The 19,029-nt window shown below is 40.9% G+C and overlaps 1 protein-coding gene across 1 annotated transcript; it reads right to left on the reverse strand.

Moving 5' to 3' along the window:
* Window positions 1–6,933: 6,933 nt before the first annotated feature.
* On the reverse strand, window positions 6,934–18,321 carry LOC130245956 (ubiquitin-conjugating enzyme E2 Q2-like). Its single transcript, XM_056478757.1, is given in 14 exon segments — window positions 6,934–7,250; window positions 7,747–7,813; window positions 8,419–8,514; window positions 8,634–8,682; window positions 9,155–9,213; window positions 9,518–9,608; window positions 10,059–10,119; window positions 10,449–10,533; window positions 11,209–11,343; window positions 11,539–11,599; window positions 11,892–11,917; window positions 11,919–11,993; window positions 16,556–16,660; window positions 17,897–18,321. Coding segments are annotated over 14 exon segments (1,101 nt in total). The 5' UTR covers window positions 18,056–18,321; the 3' UTR covers window positions 6,934–7,218.
* Window positions 18,322–19,029: the final 708 nt, after the last annotated feature.

The following is a 19,029-nucleotide window of genomic DNA, read 5'->3' on the forward strand; positions in this document are numbered from 1 at the left end:
CACTCACCGTCACTGACTGATCACACAGAACACACACATCTATCTATTACTCTCCACTCCACAGCGATTGATTAAGATTTAATTAGAGTTTACCTGTGGAAACCTGCTGGAAGAAAACAAACACAAACTGCAGACTGAGGAGGAGAAGACCTGAAGGAGAGCAGATACACAACTACTCACCTCTGGATTTAAATTGCTTTTCTTAATGTGCACACACAGACAGCAACACACACACCAGGGGTGCCACAAAGAGGGAAAAGTAGCATGATTCTAAGGGCCCACGCCATTTTGGGGCCCCCAGGGATACTATTAGGGGCCCCAAAACACCCCCAACCCCTGCTCTTTACTTTCATCCGCAACACCCTTGAAATGTTGTCATAAGGCCATCGGCACGCCAGCACACACTCACAGACACACACAAACCCGCACACAGTTAGTAGCATTCAGTAGATGTATCTGGAGCTGTATCCCTTTTAGACTTTACCCCTCCCTAAACACAGTAAAAAGTAGAAAGGATACAGCTGTGGAGACTCGCATCACTTTTGTGACAACTTATAACAATGTTTCCCAGTACTGGGTTGCAGCTGGAAGGGCATCCGCCGCGTAAAACATATGCTGGATAATTTGGTGGTTCATTCCGCTGTGGCGACCCCAGATTAAAAAAAGGACCAAGCTGAAAAGAAAATGAATGAATGAATGAATGAATAACAATACTTAATATTTTTACATTACTGTGAGGGCTTTAGGATTGGGGTAGACGTTAATAAAATACAATTTAATGTGTAATTTAACAGATAATATTAATAATAATCAATATAATTGTCGAAATGGTTGCGTTATCATGGCAGCTGTAGAATCACCACAACTGATTCAGTCAAGTACTTTACTACAACTTATTACTTTCATGTGAGTCTGTCCTCACCTGATTCTTCACCAATCTGAATCTACTGTGTGTGTGCGTGTGCGTGTGTGTGCGTGTGTGTGTGTGTGTGTGTGTGAGATCGGACTCAGTGGATCAGCTTCACACTCACAGCACTTTACTGACCACTACAGCTCTCAGGTTTCTGGACAAATGGACTGATCTGAGACCAGCATTAATGAGTCGAGAGCTGCAGCCGAGTGTACTGTAGACTGAGAAATGAGACGCAGCCCACAGCAGACATTACCTATGCCTCCATTCACTTATATTATATTTTGGATCATCGCATAATAAAAATGCTTAGATGAGGATCATTTTTGAAAATGCTGGTAAAAGAAATCGTATGCGCACTAGTGTTGTCAAAATATCAATATATTGATACTGAAATATGACACATGCTTACTTTTGGTTAGTATTGATCCTGGCTTTGCTCTCTCACAGCTGATCTGCTCACCAGCGCGTAGATGAATAATTAATACCAATATTAGGATTTGAATATTTCTCTTTTCTTTAATTTGAACATTTTTCTCTTTTCTTTTAATCAGAAAATAAGATGAGATTGCATTATTTTGTAATTTATTGCATTTTAGACTCAACAACTGGTTTTTGTCCCTGGTTTTACCATTTGTATATGGTTTAGTTATTTCCGTTCATCCTTCATTTGTACAGTTTTAATGTTACAGGATTTGTTCCACACAGCATTGAGCATCCATATGTGCTATCACCTGATTTTTAAGGTCCCTTTAATGCATTTTGTTTAAAGTTACATTGCATCTACATGCCAACACTGAAAAAAAAATATTCAAAGATGATTTAAACAATTTATTTGGGCTGAATTTAAACAAACAAATTAAGTTGAACATTATTAAATTTAATTTGTTTGTTTAAATTCAACAGTTCTGCATGCAACACTTTTTTCAGTGAACTAATTCTCAAAAGATTATAAGTAGACTGTTGGGATGGGGTTAGGGTTGGTGTACTTGCAAGTTTCTTATAGTCAGTTAAATGTCTGTTGAAGGAGCGGTATAGGCAGATAATAAGCAGACTGTCTAATAGTAATTGGCATGTAGTTGCAATGCAACTTTTAGTCAACAAAATGTGCAACAGGGACCATCAAAAATAAAGTGTTAGCCAATATTTTTAAAGGTATATGCTATCGAAGTTGGAAATTCCAGTATCATGACAACACTACTGCACACAACTGAGTAGGACAAACTTTGTATTGGATAATAATAAATGCAGATAAACTGTGCTGTGATGAGCTGTAGTGGGTGTGTGTGTGTGTGTGTAGTTTCCTCTCAGATGCTGATCAGATATAAATGTGTGTGTGAGGGTCTTTACATCATTAATGTTGGTCTGCAGATCTCCATGTGTCCAGCAGATGTGAAATGTTGTTGTGCTGATAGTAAAAGGCCTCAGTCCTCCGTCAGTCCGTCATCACAGTGCTTCAGTATTCTTCTTCTTCTTCTCTTATGATTCCCTCCAGAACTGTCTTGAGCATCTGTCTGCACTCCAGTCTCACGTCTCCGGAAGCCACTGCGTTCAGCGCGATCACTGCGTTTGGTCTTGGTCTGCAGCTCATTTACTAGAGGAGAACAAACAGCACAGTGGAGAATCCCACCAGTGCAGCAGACTCCACTTCTCTCAGTGAGATCTGTGCAGGAGCAGCAGGAGCTGAGGAGGTGATGCTCTACTGTGCAGCACTGATGGACACACTGATCTACTCACTGATGATTTATGCAGGATTACAGTTATACACATAAATCTAACTCACATCTTTAGACGGAAACTATTGAGCATCAGATCTGCAGGTGTGTGTGTGTGTGTGTGATCTGCTTCTTCATCTGCTCCTCCTCAGCATTAACACATTAACAGTAATAAACGAGCAGATCTATTACAGTCGGCTCTGCATATAGATAGCCTACTTATGAGAACGGCCTCATTAGCATAACCTGCAGGGCTCCATGGGTAATTATCAATCTCGACTGACACGCGGACCAATCAGAGGACAGCTTTAATGTGCTCAGCGTCCGGTTTACACACGTGTGTGCAGAGCAACAGATGAACACAGCATTATTCGCCCTCCTGTGATCCTTTAATTGTGTCAGATGTTGCCCAAGTGCTGTTCACAAGATTTTCAGCACATTTCTAAATCTAACAGCTTTAATAATTAAATAAACGACATGTGAAAAGCTCTGTTAAACTTAAAGAAGACCCATTTTATAAGCTGTACAACACGTCTCTGCTGTCTCTGAGTGTGTGTAGTGAAGTTTGAGCTGAGAATAACACACAGATAATGTTCTCCAGCTCTCTGAAACTGACCCTCTCAGGTTTTGATCCTAATTGTGGTGTTTTGGTGACTGTCGCTTTAAATGCAAATGAGATTGTGCTCTTTTCAGAAGAGGGCGGAGCTACAGATGCATATGCATCATCATAGCTGCAGATTCAAACACTCTAATGGCTAATGGACAGACGGCTGCTTCTCACTCAGGGCTGCTGTTTATGCTAATGAGATGGAGAGATGGGCACTAGTGGGCGGGGCTTTCCCCCTCTGATGACACGTACAAAGGAAGAATGTCAATCAAAGTGTTTCTGCATCAAGTCTGATTATAATAAACACAATTCATTACTGTTCAGCATCAGAGACTGCTGGAGATATTCACACACTGCTGACACACACACACACACACACTACTGGGTTTAAACCCCACATAAGGTGAGTTTTGCATAATATATGGCCTTTAAATGGAAATATTTAAAGATATCTCTAAATGATATAAGTGAATCTACCGTTTGTATTTTGTTTTATTTGTTTTTATAGCAGTGATTGTGTTCTTTTCTCCATCTTTCATTGGGATTTACCTCAGTCAGAGTGTGCTGAAGCTCATTTGTGTTTTAGGACAGCTTTAACTCCTTCATTTTGACTGTCGACTCTGACACGTGTAATTGCACCAATCCTCAGAGGAAGATTAAACATTGAACACTGTAAACAATGAAAGTGTGTCCTGAAGCCCGTGTGTTTCACTGACAGACGCTCATCTGAGAGATCCGATCAGCAGGAATGACATTATTGATTATTAATACTGGATTAATGTCAGGCTTTGTGTCAAACAAATACAGTTTATTCTCATGTCATCAGTGGATGACCAATACTGATACTGTCCAGAGACAAACATACAGGAGATCTATACTGATCTAATGAGGGACGGGCTTCTGTTCATTAACACACGCTGTAAAACATCTCTGATAATCAACAGTTTCCATATTTTGAGTGTATTTTGTGTTTATTTGCGGTGGTGAACTGCATTATGGGAACTCCACACAGAAACACCAACTGACCCAGCCGGGACTCGAACCAGCGATCTTCTTACTGTGAGGCCACAGTGCTAACCACTGAGCACACACATGTGTGTATATACAGTCTACATAAGTGAAGGTTGATCTCCTGTCAGACATGAATCTACATAATATTCCTAATCTGATATTCTCTTATCTCCAGCACAGCAGACACTGAGAGGACAGACAGAGCGGCTCGACCACAGCACAACTCCAGCTCACACACACAAATTCAATTTACCAATACTGAGTGTGTGTGTGTGTGTGTGTGTGTGTGTGTGTGTGTCGGGCCAGTGTCCATCAGTGTCTGCTATCGGTGTATTACAGACTCTGTGGATCTGAGCGTCAGATAAACACTAAACACACACACACACACACACACACACACACACACACACACACACGTGCGCACATACACACACAGGCACATCTTGAGTGCACACACATCATGAATACACAACACATACACACACGCGCACCATAAATACACATACACATCATGAGCACACACATTATAAACAGACATCACAAGTACACAAACACATCCTGAACACATATATCATAAGCACACATATAATAAATACACAAACACACACGCATCATGAACAGACACACATCATAAACACACATGTAGACACACACATACTGAGGATTCAAACACACAGAGACACAGCGTGTGTGTGTGTGTGTGTGTGTGTCCGGTGAGGATTTACTGAAGCACAGAGACTGCTGCATGCACGCGCACACACACTGAAGATATTCAAGAATTTACAGAAAAGCCTGCTGTTACTGTCTGTAAACACTGCACTGAGATCAGTCTGAGCAGAAAGAGAAGCTCAGTGTGTGTGAGACTCACTGTGGTGATGCTGATGTGCTGCTGCCCTCTGGTGGACACTGAGCTCCAGCACAGGAGATTAAACACTCGTCATCATCAGACACCGCAGATTCTGCTCTTTCTTATCAAACACACACACACACACATATACATATATATATATATATACATATATATATATATATATATATATATATATATATATATATACATATACACACACACACACACAACTCGGGTCAGTTTAGCAATCTCTTATTAATTTAATAACTGTAATTAATTACTTGAAATAAGCAACCGTTCACTGTAATAAAATAAACATGAAAGATTTTATTACTCACCAGTTGACTGAGCATCTCTTCTCATCATTAACAACCTAAACACTTTACAATGGTGTTTATAATTATTTTCAGTGGATAAACCTGAAGATAAAACCAATTTGACAGATAAAACGTGTTGTTATATGTAATATGATCACACTTTACAATAATGCTCCACTGCTCAGTGTATTTACTAACATGAACTGAGTAGTATAAATACACACACACACACACACACACACACACACACACACACACACACACTTACTAATGCACTGAAGTTTTATACAGGTAAATAAGTAAATATTATGCAAAACTCACTTTATAAGGGGTTTAGAAGAAGGAAGCCCCACCCATAAGTGATGACCTCACCCTCATTTACATAAACAGCCCTGAGTGAGAAGCAGAAGTCCTCTAGACTTTGAATCTGCTGCTATGGTGACACACAGGTGTTTGTAGCTCCACCCCCTTTTAAAAAGAGAGCTGGGAATCTCATTTGCTTTTAAAGCGACTTCAGCTTGGTCCCTTTATTCATCAGGGGTCATCACAGCAGAACGAACCGCCAACTATTCCAGCATATGTTTTACACAGCGCATGACCTTCCAGCTGCAACCCAGTACTGGGAAACACCCATACACACACTACGGCCAGTTTAGTTGATCAGTTCCCCTATAGCGCATGTGTTTGGACTGTGGGGGAAACCGGAGCACCCGGAGGAAACCCACACCAACACGGGGAGAACATGCAAACTCCACACAGAAACACCAACTGACCCAGCCGGGGCTCGAACCAGCTACCTTCTTGTTGTGAAGTGGCAGTGCCAACCACTGAGCCAGTATTGCCCAGTTCTCCTTTAATTAAAATGTTTTCCCAGCAGTGGGTGATCCTCCATCAGGATTCTGGAATTAAATGTGCGAGCTGCATGAAAAATACAACAACAAACACACACACACACACACACACACACACACACACACACACACACACACACACACACACACACACACACACACACTCCAGCATTTCTTAAAATTCTTTATTCATAAACTTGATGCAAGTTTACAAACAGTTCTGTACACGTCTGTCAAAATTACACTGAAGAAGAAGAAACTGAACTGCAGTAAGAGTGAAGCATGCTAACAGCACAGCTGATCAACCCACAGCAGAGGAGTGAATGAGGAACTGATCTGGAGTCAGCCTTCAACACACACACACACACAGTGTTCTCATTCAGAAGCACAGCAGAACGGCTTGATGACGCCTCATCTCTGAAGTCCAAACGTCAAGAAGAAGAAACGGCTCCTGTCTGAAGAACACAGATCAGCCCCAACAAGTGCACTCGATAGGGTCCAGGAGACGCTGACGGATGAAGGAGAACACATGAACAAGAGCTGCTCTCAGATCAGTCACAATCCTGCTCTTTAAGGCATTATGGGTCTCCTTGCAGATCCCAGAACACACACCTTCACCACTGCAGTCTGATGCATGTTCTGACACACACACACCACACACACACACACACACACACACACACACACACACACACACACGAGAGATGTTCATCCACACACACTCCAGCAGTTCAGTCTGACTCTCTGTCTGTGTGTGTGTGTGTGTGTGTGTATGTTCAGGACTCAGGAATGAACAGAAGCAGTCAGATGTTGCTGGATCTGGTGTATGTGTGTGTGTGTGTGTGTGTGTGTGTAGAAACATGGCAGATCTCTGCACAGCTGATGGAGAGATGATGGAGACAGAAGAAAAGAGGAGAGAAAGCAGAGGAGAAGGAGAAACTCTGTCCATCTCTGCATTTAGCCGTCTTCTTTCGGTGGTGTGTACCAGCCTGGAGAAATCACACACACACACACACACACACACACACACAATGCTGTATTACTGAGACTGAACACACTTTCACACACTCTTGCACATTGCACACAAACCCTCTCATACAGGTACACTCTTGCATACACATGCTCATGCATACACTCTTATCACACACACATATAAACCTTACACACACAGCACATCACATGTTGTGCAGACTCACACACATTTGTGCATGCACACACACACACACACACACACACATTCCTTCAAATCAATGCAGCTCAGTGCTGGACAACTGAACCTAAAGGTAGTGTCTTGCCATTAAAAATAGCTAAAACACACACACACACACACACACACACACACACACACACACACGCAAAACGAATGAGTTCCTACTGATGCTGTCTTTTAAAGCCCGTGTTCCACTATAACACTGGAGACAGCTGATGATAAAGTCCAGATTCTCCATTTCCAGACATTAATATGCTGATTAATTATTTTCTCACCGTTCTTTTCATGGATTTGCACCAGTGATTTATACGACTGCTGTGCTCTGGCAAGATTGTACTGATTCTGAAAACACACACACAAAACTATTAATGCACAACACCCACACCAACACACTAATACAGCAAACACTACAGCAAACACTACAGTGCTTACTCTACCACACTGTAGTACAGTACCTGAGTTCATTTGTATGGTAACACAACAACTACAGTAATGGATCTGCTGTGGTGATTCTACAGTTGCTATGGTAACACAACAACTACAGTAATTGATCTGTTGTGGTGATTCTACAGTTGCTATGGTAACAAAACAACTACAGTAATTGATCTGTTGTGGTGATTCTACAGTTGCTATGGTAACAACCACAGAAATATAAACAAATGACCAAATACTAGTTTTCCACAACTATAGGGTAGTGAATGTGAAATCTAAAGTATACTACAGTGTTTATTACAGTTGACCAGTTATATAATACACTTTACTATAGTACGGTTCAAAAACATACAGTATTTACTCTAATTGACAATCTTAACACCAGGACAAATTATTATTCTAGTATATTCTGTCCAGTTACAGAGAAACACTATAATTAAACTCCTGCTTCACAAACACAATCATCATCATCCTCATCATCATCCTCAGAGCAGAAAGTGTGTTTCTGTTTTCACCTTGTTGGCTCCAAACTGCACTCTCGCTTTTCCTTTGACTAAAGTGGCGTTGATCTGCATTATGACAGACTCTATGGAATAGGCACTGCTCCAGCCCTGAGAACATACACACACACACACACAGACAGACAGACAGACAGACAGAGAGACAAAGAGTCAATGAACGCAGTCAATGATTGATACACAGAACACACACATGTAAAGCTCTGTCTGACCTGTTTAGTAAGTAGTTCCATACACAGAGCTCCTCCTCCCAGTACATACCTGACAACAACAACAATCAGTTCAGAACATTCCAGACTCAATAACATTAACAGACACACACACAGACGCGCACGCACACACACACGCACACACACACACACACGCGCACGCACACGCACACAGGGTGAAGTCTAGTTTCTCTTAGTGTTTCCTTTATATAAAATACAGGAATCAATGATTCTCCAGGTCAAAAGAAAAAAGAACAATAATTGAGGTATGTAAATGTGTGTATATTCACTGTAAAACATAAGAGTAAGGCTGCCAAATTTGCACAAACTCGTCACAATCATTTTAGTCACAATTTTTTTTCCACTAAATCCTGGAGGAACTGAATAATAGTGAATAATAATAATAATAATAATAATAATAATAATAATAATAATAATAATAATAGATGCATTCTTCTGCGTATAAATTAGTAAAAGTCATATAAAACACACATCTAAAAAAATCTGAAACAGTCAAATCTTACCCTCCAGACAGAACAGGAGACACCACACGTACAAATGGAGGATCGAAGGGGAAATTATCCTGAAGACAGGAAAAAACACATATTTAGATTGTACACACACACACACACACACACTGTGCTAAACATTTATGATTATTGTAGAATAACTAAGAGCTTTTCAATTAACTAATATAATTAGTAGAACTAAATAAACAGAGATTTAAAAACACTAATAATGCAATCAAATAATGAAACATTTATGTTTTACACACACACACACAAAAAATAAATCAGAGACTTGAGGCATATATAAATAAATAAATAAATAAATAAATAAAATACTTTGCTTAAAATATTGATGACTAAACTAAAGCTGAACCTCACTTTATAGGAGAAGTTGAGGAGGATGTAGTCCATTCCCTCCTTCTCCTTCAGCACCTGCAGATCACTGTGTAATGGACTGTCAGGATCCACACTGAACACACACACACACCATCATCATCATCATCATCATCATGAACACATACACACCAACATCATTGTGATGACATGCACACAGCATCACCATCATGAACACACACATATACACACACCATCAGACACACAAACGCACACCACCATCATCGTTGTTGTGAATGAATGAATGAACACACATTACAATCATCATCATCATCATCAAGACACACACACAATCAGCACTGTGAAGACACACACACCATCATTTTCATGAAGACACACACAACCATCATCACTGACACACACACACCATTATAAAACACACACATATTCACAATCAAGAACCACACACACCATCATGATCAAGACAGACACACACCACCATCATTGTCGTCGTCGTCGTGAACACACATGCGCACACACACACACACACACACACACACACACACACACACACACACACACTTACGTTCTCAGCTTGATGTGCCACTCATACAGACTGTCATTGAGCAGCTCCACTGAGTAGATACCTGAAGCAGAGGATACAGACTGATCAGAGAACAGCAGAGGATACAGACTGATCAGAGAACAGCAGAGGATACAGACTGATCAGAGAACAGCAGAGGACACAGACTGATCAGAGAACAGCAGAGGACACAGACTGATCAGAGAACAGCAGAGAACAGCAGAGGACACAGACTGATCAGAGAACAGCAGAGGACACAGACTGATCAGAGAACAGCAGAGAACAGCAGAGGACACAGACTGATCAGAAAACAGCAGAGAACAGCAGAGGACACAGACTGATCAGAGAACAGCAGCAGAGTCGCTCCAGCACAGTCTGCTGAATGGAGTTTACCGTTTTTATAGCTCTGAGAGCGGTAGATTTCTCTCAGCTCCTTCATGAGGCGGTCAGACGCCTGAACAGATCCAGACACAGCTCCCTGCAACAACACAACACAACACAACAACACAACACAACACAACACAGGTCAATCACAGCAGATTCAGACACACCTCAAATCAGATCGTACTCTGATACAGAACTGAAGACTTGTAAAATTAAATATTCAGTAAAATAATGTTCTATTAATGTTACAGATGGTAAAACGTCTCGTGTCTGAATGCTTTAAACTCTCTTAGGCCTTAAATACATGCAAATGACACACTTTTACTCCATTATGGTTAAACTGTGATGTAACTCATGTAAGACGTGTTAATATATAACTATGGCTATATAATAGAATAATCCTAAACTATTTAACCCCAACTCAACATTGCAGATCCTGTGATGTGCCTATTGCGAATGCACACACTGTGATATCGATGCTGAGACCATATATGCCTGCAGCTCTAACAAACACTATGGCATTTAATCCCCTGACAACATTACACTTATAAATAAATACATATCCAATAAATAAATAAATAAATATACAATAAACCCTTCATCAACACATTTAGCCAGAATGAGGCCAGCGTGCAGATAAATCAATAGTAATGAACTTCACGAGTGATTCTGACCTTCACTGCACACAATCAGCGAGTTTCCCTCATCTGACCCAGAACACAACAGAAGAGGAACAGAAGGAAAGGGCTCTTACCGAATGCGCACTTACATTGAGGTGGTCCTGCCGCTGGGTCTTGCGGATCTTCTCCAGGATGGCCAGATTCTCCTTCTCAATCCCATCATCCTCAGACTTCTTCCCCTCCACCGGCTCCTCCTTCATCTCATAGTGCTCCAGATCAATGTCCTGCTGACACACACACACATAAGCATGAGTGAATGCGCACACACACAGCATGAGCGCATGTAAAGAGCACACACATGCACACAAAGAGAACATACACCCATCCACAGTTAAACAGAGAAACTTGCACTAGCACACCCACACACACACACAGAAAAACATGCATGCACACAGACACACACACTCTCACACTCACACCTCTCCCATGTCCTCCTCCTCTTCCTCCTCTGACGTCACCTCATCTGTTGTGCCGAGCTGCAGGATAACACACACACACACACACGTTAAACAACAGCAGTGTTGTTATGACTGGTGCAATACCAAGTCAGAACACACACTGAGCACGCTCATAAGCAGAGTGTGTGTCTGTCTTCAGCTTTTGGCTAATTAAACCATGATCATGCAGTTCCACTGGTCACGTAGACCTCAGTATCAGTGCACGATCATAGTTTAACACACCGTGAACCACACACACCGTACGCTCAGTGTGTGTTGTGTGTCCTGCAGCAGTGTGTGAATAATGCTGACCTTTCTGGTCGTGTGTATGATGTCCTGAAGGCAGCGGCTGGTCCAGCAATCTCCACATCCGGATGCTGAGGGAGATTATAGAGGCGACACAGGTCACAGATCAGCCTCTTCAGCTGCTGCAGGAGCTACACACACACACACACACACACACACACTCGTGAGGTCACAGTCAGTGTGATGAAGCCGCACTAGCATACAGCAGAAGGCAAAAATATTATTATTATTAAAACTATTTTACAAATCTGACAAGTAATTAAGACGAGTGCGCTAGTGTGTGTGTGTGTGTGTGTGTGTGTGTGTCCGGATATGGTGACGTGTGTGTGAGATTAGCAGGACATTATGGGTCATTTGTGCTCCAGATCTGTTGTTTCAGTGATAAAGATCAGCCTGATCCTCTTTCAGTCGTGTGTGTGTGTTTGTGTTCAGTCACTAAACCACAACAGAAGCAGATCACATTTCACGTGTGTGTGTGTGTGTGTGTGTGTGTGTGTGTGTGTGTGTGTGTGTAATGAAAACCAGACTGAGAATGAAGAGAGCAGTCCAATCAACAGCCCTGACGCTCCCTCAAAACACACACACACACACACACACACACACACACACACACACACACATACTACAATTCAACAGTAAGATTTCTAAGGGTCATGTGACAGACTGGAGTTTTACAGCACTATTTTATATACACGTTTAGATCTATCCCTTTAAAGTGTCCCAGCTCTGCCATATTAGCAGACATTTGCCTAAATTAGCTTGTAATTCTCCGACAGCAGGTTTACACTAAACCAAGATCAAAACAAATGACTCCATTTATATACGATTCCCGATTCACCAATGATTCAATTCATGATTTACTGATGATCACAGAGGAGTCAATTCACTGGAGATTAAAGAGAATCAATCAAGTGACCTGTGAATCATAACCGAGTCACCGGAATTCTTTTGATTCTCCAAAGACTCGAAAGATTCTGTGATGACTCGATTGATTCTCTGGTGACTTGATTGATTCTTGTGATTCTCCGGTGACTCGACTGATTTTCTTGATCTCTCCAGTGACTCAATAGATTCTCTGGTGACTCGATTAACTCGATTGAGTCTCCAGTGACTTGATTGATTCTCTGGTGACTCCAATTGATTTTCTTTATTTTCTGGTGACTCAATTTATTCTCTGATTCTCCAGTGATTCGATTGATTCTCTTGAATCTCTGGTGACTCGATGATTTTCTTGATTCTCCAGTGACTCGATTGATTCTCTTGATTCTCTGATGACTCAATTGATTTTCTTGATCTCTGCAGTGACTTGACAGATTCTCCGGTGACTCGATTGACTCTTTTGATTCCCCAGTAATTCTACTGATTCTTTGATTCTCCGGTGACTCGATTGACTTTCTTAATTCTCTGGTGACTCGATTGATTCTCTTCATTCTCCAGTGACTTGTCCGATTCTCCAGTGACTCGATTAATTTTCGTGATTCTCCGGTGCCTCTATTGATTCTTGAGATTCTCTCATGACTCAATTGATTTTCTTGATCTCTCCAGTGACTCGATTGATTCTCCGGTGACTCGATTAATGTTCGTGATTCTCCGGTGCCTCTATGATTCTTGTGATTCTCCAGTGACTCGACTGATTTCACTAGTTACTCTATTGACTTTTTGATTCTCAAGTGGCACGATAAATTTTTTTAATTCTCCGGTGACTCGATGACTCTTTTGTTTCTTCGGTGACTTGATTGATTCTTTTGATTCTCCAGTGACTCGATTAATTTTTTGATTCTCCGGTGATCCGATTGATTCACTTGATTCTCCGGTGATTCGATTGATTCTCCGGTGATTCAATTGATTCTCCAGTGACATATTGATCCTCTGGCAACTCGATTAATCCTCTGGCACCTCGATTGATCCCCTGGCACCTCGATTGATCCACTGGCACCTCGATTGATCCTCCGGCGGCTCGATTGAACCTCCGGAGCTTCGATTTATCCTCGGTTAACTCACTTGATCCTCCGGCGACTTCATTGGTTTTCTTGATGCTACAGTAACTCGATTGATTCTCCAGTGACTCGATTCAGTTCAGAATGATTCTTTTCTTAGTGAGAACAGAACTCCACTCACCTGCACATTGAGCTTTGCAGACCTTTCAGATGTGAAAGTGAAATAACAGGACACTTAAGTCATTCTTCAGCTCTCTGTGTGTTAATAATACAGTAATATTCAGCATGTTGTGTGTGTGTGTGTGTGGTGTGTGTGTGTGTGTGTGTGTGTATAATCTAAAGATGGTGCGGTGGTTTAGAATAGAGCAGATGTTGTAATCACGATGCTTCACAACAGCAGTAATCAGTAATGACCAGCCTAGCGACGCTGTAATGAAGTCAAGCGTTACACAACATTCACAGCGTGATCATGTAATCTGAGTGTGCACTACTGAGTCAACTCAGACTCCTGACTCATCTCAGCGTTTGAAATACTTCAGCTGTCTGATCTAGCATTTTGCTCTCTTTTACACTGGGACTACCAGAATCCCATAACTATTAGAGTTACCATCGCGGTCACTCTGACTGTTCTAATACAAGATGGTCATATTATATTCAAAGCTTCTATTGAGATACTATTCTTAAGCTTTGAATATCTGTGGTCATGTTAATTAAGTCATCATCACCCTTTCAGTAAAACAGCCTATAAATGTATAGTTACATATAGTTAGTAAATATGGGCTTTTTGAAGGCACTGAATATGCTGTTTGAAAGACACATATGAAGCAAAGTTATGCTTTTGCCAACAAGAAGTTGCAAGGCAACAGAGGCATACATATTTAAAGTCACAGAGAAGAGTAGCAGACACTGAAATGCATGCAGTCATGTGGACCACTATGGTAGTTCTTTGTAGAAATACTCAGAACTCTTTAGTAATTTTGATATAATAACCATGTTAGAAAGAATCATAGATGAGCATTTACAACACATCATTTATTTAAATTAAAATAATGGTTAAATCACAATGTATGAGATAGAATGGGCAGAGGGGTTCAAGAGCTTCAAGATAGGCTGAGAACACTATATATTTACTGTATTTTATTTCATTTACTCCATATTAATATCATTATTGTTTCTGTTTGAAATTGTAATACTTTAACATGATTTCCTTCCTTGTATTGTGTTTTTAACTATAATAATCATTTTAAAGCAATGTCATGTTTTAAAACAGGCATGACATATTCAGCATTTATATTGTGTTCTACTTAAAGAACTAATTTAAAGGTGCAGTATGCAAATTTGACACCCTGGATTGAACTAGGTATTGTACTCCTAGATCAAAACAAACGCAAGCACAGGTTGCCAGATTGAGGAGCAAGTCTGACTTAAGTTGTGTTCTAGCAACCACACCCAATGGGAGGAATAATTTCCATGTTAATATGAGTTTTGTCCTAATCAACTCCTCGAATTGATATATTAGAAACGGCTTCTATTTCTCACAGGTGAACAACCGGATAAAGAGTGATCATCTCAGGTACAGCTCATGTGCTTTATTCAGTGTTAAATGCTAATAATGTGAGTCTGAATGGCATTTTACATCACATTTATTGCCATATACTGAAAGCAGCAGCAGATAGTTCAGCTCAGATCTGGACAATACAATAAACCATCTGAAAGTAAACTTAGAACTGTGAAATAATGCAAACCAACACACATGAGTGATTCAGCATCTACATTTAATAGTGTTAAAGAGGTTTAAGATGTATTCATTAGATTATAAACATCACCATTTCATGACTGAGTGCATATTCTGTGCTTCTGAATGGCTGTATTTACATTTCTGTGGAGTTTCGTCTGGTGCAAACAGCCAAATTGCTCATCACTGCAAATCTCGTCATGTAGTGTGTTGTTATGACACAGGGTTACAATATAACCTGCTCACCTAATGTTTACGTCTGTAATATTATATTATTTGCTAATTAATAACCTCATGTGGAACTCTGAATCTGCGTCTCATTTCAGAGTCTGCGACTGTTCATCGGAGGTCCCATTTCGGTCACGGGCGCATGCTTTCGGAGCTGAATGAAATACGTTGTTTTCCACCATCTGGCAACCCGGGTGCTGAATATAATTGGCTAAACAGGCAGTGGGCGGGTAAAATGACCAAAGATAGTGTTTCGGCACGTAACGCACATATTCAAAGCAGAATATCTGACTTCAGCATTGTTTTTCAGATAAACAAGAATGTTCACTGAGCATGTTTCTGAATATCTGCACACATATCATGGTGTTTTGATGATGCAGAAAAGTCAAAAACTTACAGACAGCACCTTAAAACTGATCATTCCCTCATCATTTATTGAGATTTTTATCCTTCTGAATAGCAAATTATTCTAGAGACAGTTCTAACGTTCAAATCTTCAACCTATGTGAACCCTTTATTTATTTATTTATTTATTTATTTATGTTTTAATTTCAGCAGCATTGGCTATATTCAGGGTAACACTTGCAGTAAATATTCAAAATCAATCATGATTGTTTCTTAATCATTTATTGGATATACACAACGTTCCTAAAACAGTAAGTCAGCATTTAGTAGATGCTCAGGATTTGATTGTATTTAGTTGTGTATCGCAGCGTCGCGTGTGGTTAGAACACCGTTTAAAAGGTTAAAGATGCTACAGTAAGCATGCTGTGGTAAAAGTACAGTGATTTACCAGTGTGCTTCCCCTCCTGACGTCCTCCAGACGCTCCAGAACTCCAGTCAGACTCGGATCATCCGAATCCACAAACCATATGGGCGGCGTCGACGGGTACGACTCCTGAAAGAGCAAGATCACAGCATTACCCATAATGCACAGCGATGCTGGAAACTGAGAACAGCTCAAGCCCTGAAAGATTTATTTTACTTTATTTAAATAGTTCATTATTATTATTATTACATATTCAGTCAAATAAACCATCAAGAAACCATAACATTAACAATTTCATGCACTATCCAAATAATCCAAACCCCTTAATGCGTCAGAGTTTTGCTGACTGTAAATGTGGACAATAGCAGTGATAAGAGGTGTGTGTGTGTGTGTGTGTGTGTGTGTGTGTGTGTGTGTGTGTGTGTGTGTGTGTGTGTGTGTGTGTGTGTGTGTGTGTGTGAATATTTGACTGACAGCGTGTTCATATCAACATTCCTACATTTAACAGCTCTAAAACAACACCTGCAGGAACTTACATAAAACACACACACACACACACACGCGCACACACACACACACACACACACACACACGCACGCACGCACGCAATGTGTCATCTTTATAAGTATATCATGTGTGAATACTTTATAAGTATGTTGTGTGTAATCAGTGTATGTTTACTGTGTGTGTGTTTTCAGTGTTTATTGTGTACAGTGCGTTTACTGTGTGTTAGGTGTGTGTGTAGGTTTGTTTAGTGTATTGCTGTATAGTGTATGTGTGATCAGTGTGTATGGTATGTTTTGTGATCAGAGAGAGAGAGTGTGTGTGTGTTGTTTACAGTATGTGTGTCCAGTTTGTATGTTGTGTGAGAGTGTTTGTTCAGTGTGAACAGGGTGTGTTTACTGTGTAAGGTGCGAGAGTGTGTGTGTGTGTGTGTGTGTGTGTGTGTGTGTGTGTGTGTGTGTGTGTTCAGTGTCTTAAACTGTGTATTGTATGCGTGTGTGTTGCCTGTACAGTGTATATATCATCAGTGTGTGTGTTCAGAGTGTGTGCAGTCCATGTGTATTTGTACACTGTGTATACACAGTGTGGTTTCAGTGTGTAAGGTGTGTGTGTGTGTGTGCGTGCAATGTGTGTTTCGGGGTTTACTGTACAGTGTGTGTGTTTGAATGTGTGATCAGTATATATGGTGTGCTGTGTGTGTTTATGATGTGTTCGGAGTGTGTTTTCAGAGTGTATGAGGTTTGTATATTGTCTAGTGTGTTTGCGTTCTCAGTGTGTATCTATGTTTGTTTGTTCAGAGTGTGTTTTTAGGGGTGTTTACTGTGTACGGTGTGTGTGTGTGTGTGTGTATACAGTGTGTACCGTGATGTTGCAGTGTATGATGAGCAGCTGTTCTCCGGTAACGTTAAACTGGCAGCTCAGCTCGTCCGGTTTCCAGTCGATGATCCTGAAGCGCTCGTGATGTGGGTCGAAAATGGACTCCAGAAACTTGAGCTCGGCCTTCAGTCCCGACACCGACATCTTCCTCCGGTCATCTCCGGGCTCCGGGAGACAGAAACCGGGCAGGAACCGGACAAACGGCGGACAAAAGCGGCGCGGACAAAAGCTGCGGCCGTGTTTGCGTGTGTGTCAGCGCGAGAATGAAGCCGCCGGCGGGCTGGACGCTGCTCGGGGCTCCGGGACTCTGCTCTGCTGGTGTTGGAGCGCTGACCTGCCGTTAATCCGTCATGATGTTTCGGTGAAACCGGGATCTGTGTGTTCGGTGCGGAGCGGAAGCGCTTCTCTGGGGTTTAAAAGATGGAGGCGCGCCTGCGGTTGTTGCTAGAAGGGATACAGCTGCGGCCGGAAGTTAACAGACTTATTAATATTATTTATTAAATTATCCATTACTTATATTTTATTAATATGTACCCCAGCCATCACAGTATGTAAAAACAGTAATTTTATTGAGTATTATTTATATTAGTTATTATATTACCCATTAAATTGTAGTTCATTAACGTCTAACCCTACCCCAACTTTAAACCCAGCCCTCACAATAATGTACAAATATTAATGATGTTGGACAGCATCACAAAAATGAGGCTATATAGATGTGACTATCCGCAGCTGTATCCCATCTAGACTTTACCAGCGCCTGGAGGACCCGCAGTCCCAGCATGCACCGCGCGGACCGAATGTTGTTGAGGAGACAGTAACTGTGTCATTTACTGTATAATGAATTTATCAGATTGAGATTTAATTCGGACAGTGATACATGTACATGTAGCTTTATATACACACATGGAGATTTGTTAAAAGTGTCACAGCGTTTAAAAACGATTTCAGAATATTATTTCAGTTAAATTAAACCTCTAAAGACAAAAAGTGCCTTCATTAAGCTCTGTGGGCGGATATAGACTGATCTGTATTACAGATCTATATTATCTGAATTACAGAAACGGAAAACGGAAAAAATACTCATTAAAAGAAGCACTGCTGGTGTTTATGTGAGG

Source organism: Danio aesculapii, chromosome 18 (assembly GCF_903798145.1).
Source record: "Danio aesculapii chromosome 18, fDanAes4.1, whole genome shotgun sequence".
Lineage (NCBI taxonomy): Eukaryota > Metazoa > Chordata > Actinopteri > Cypriniformes > Danionidae > Danio > Danio aesculapii.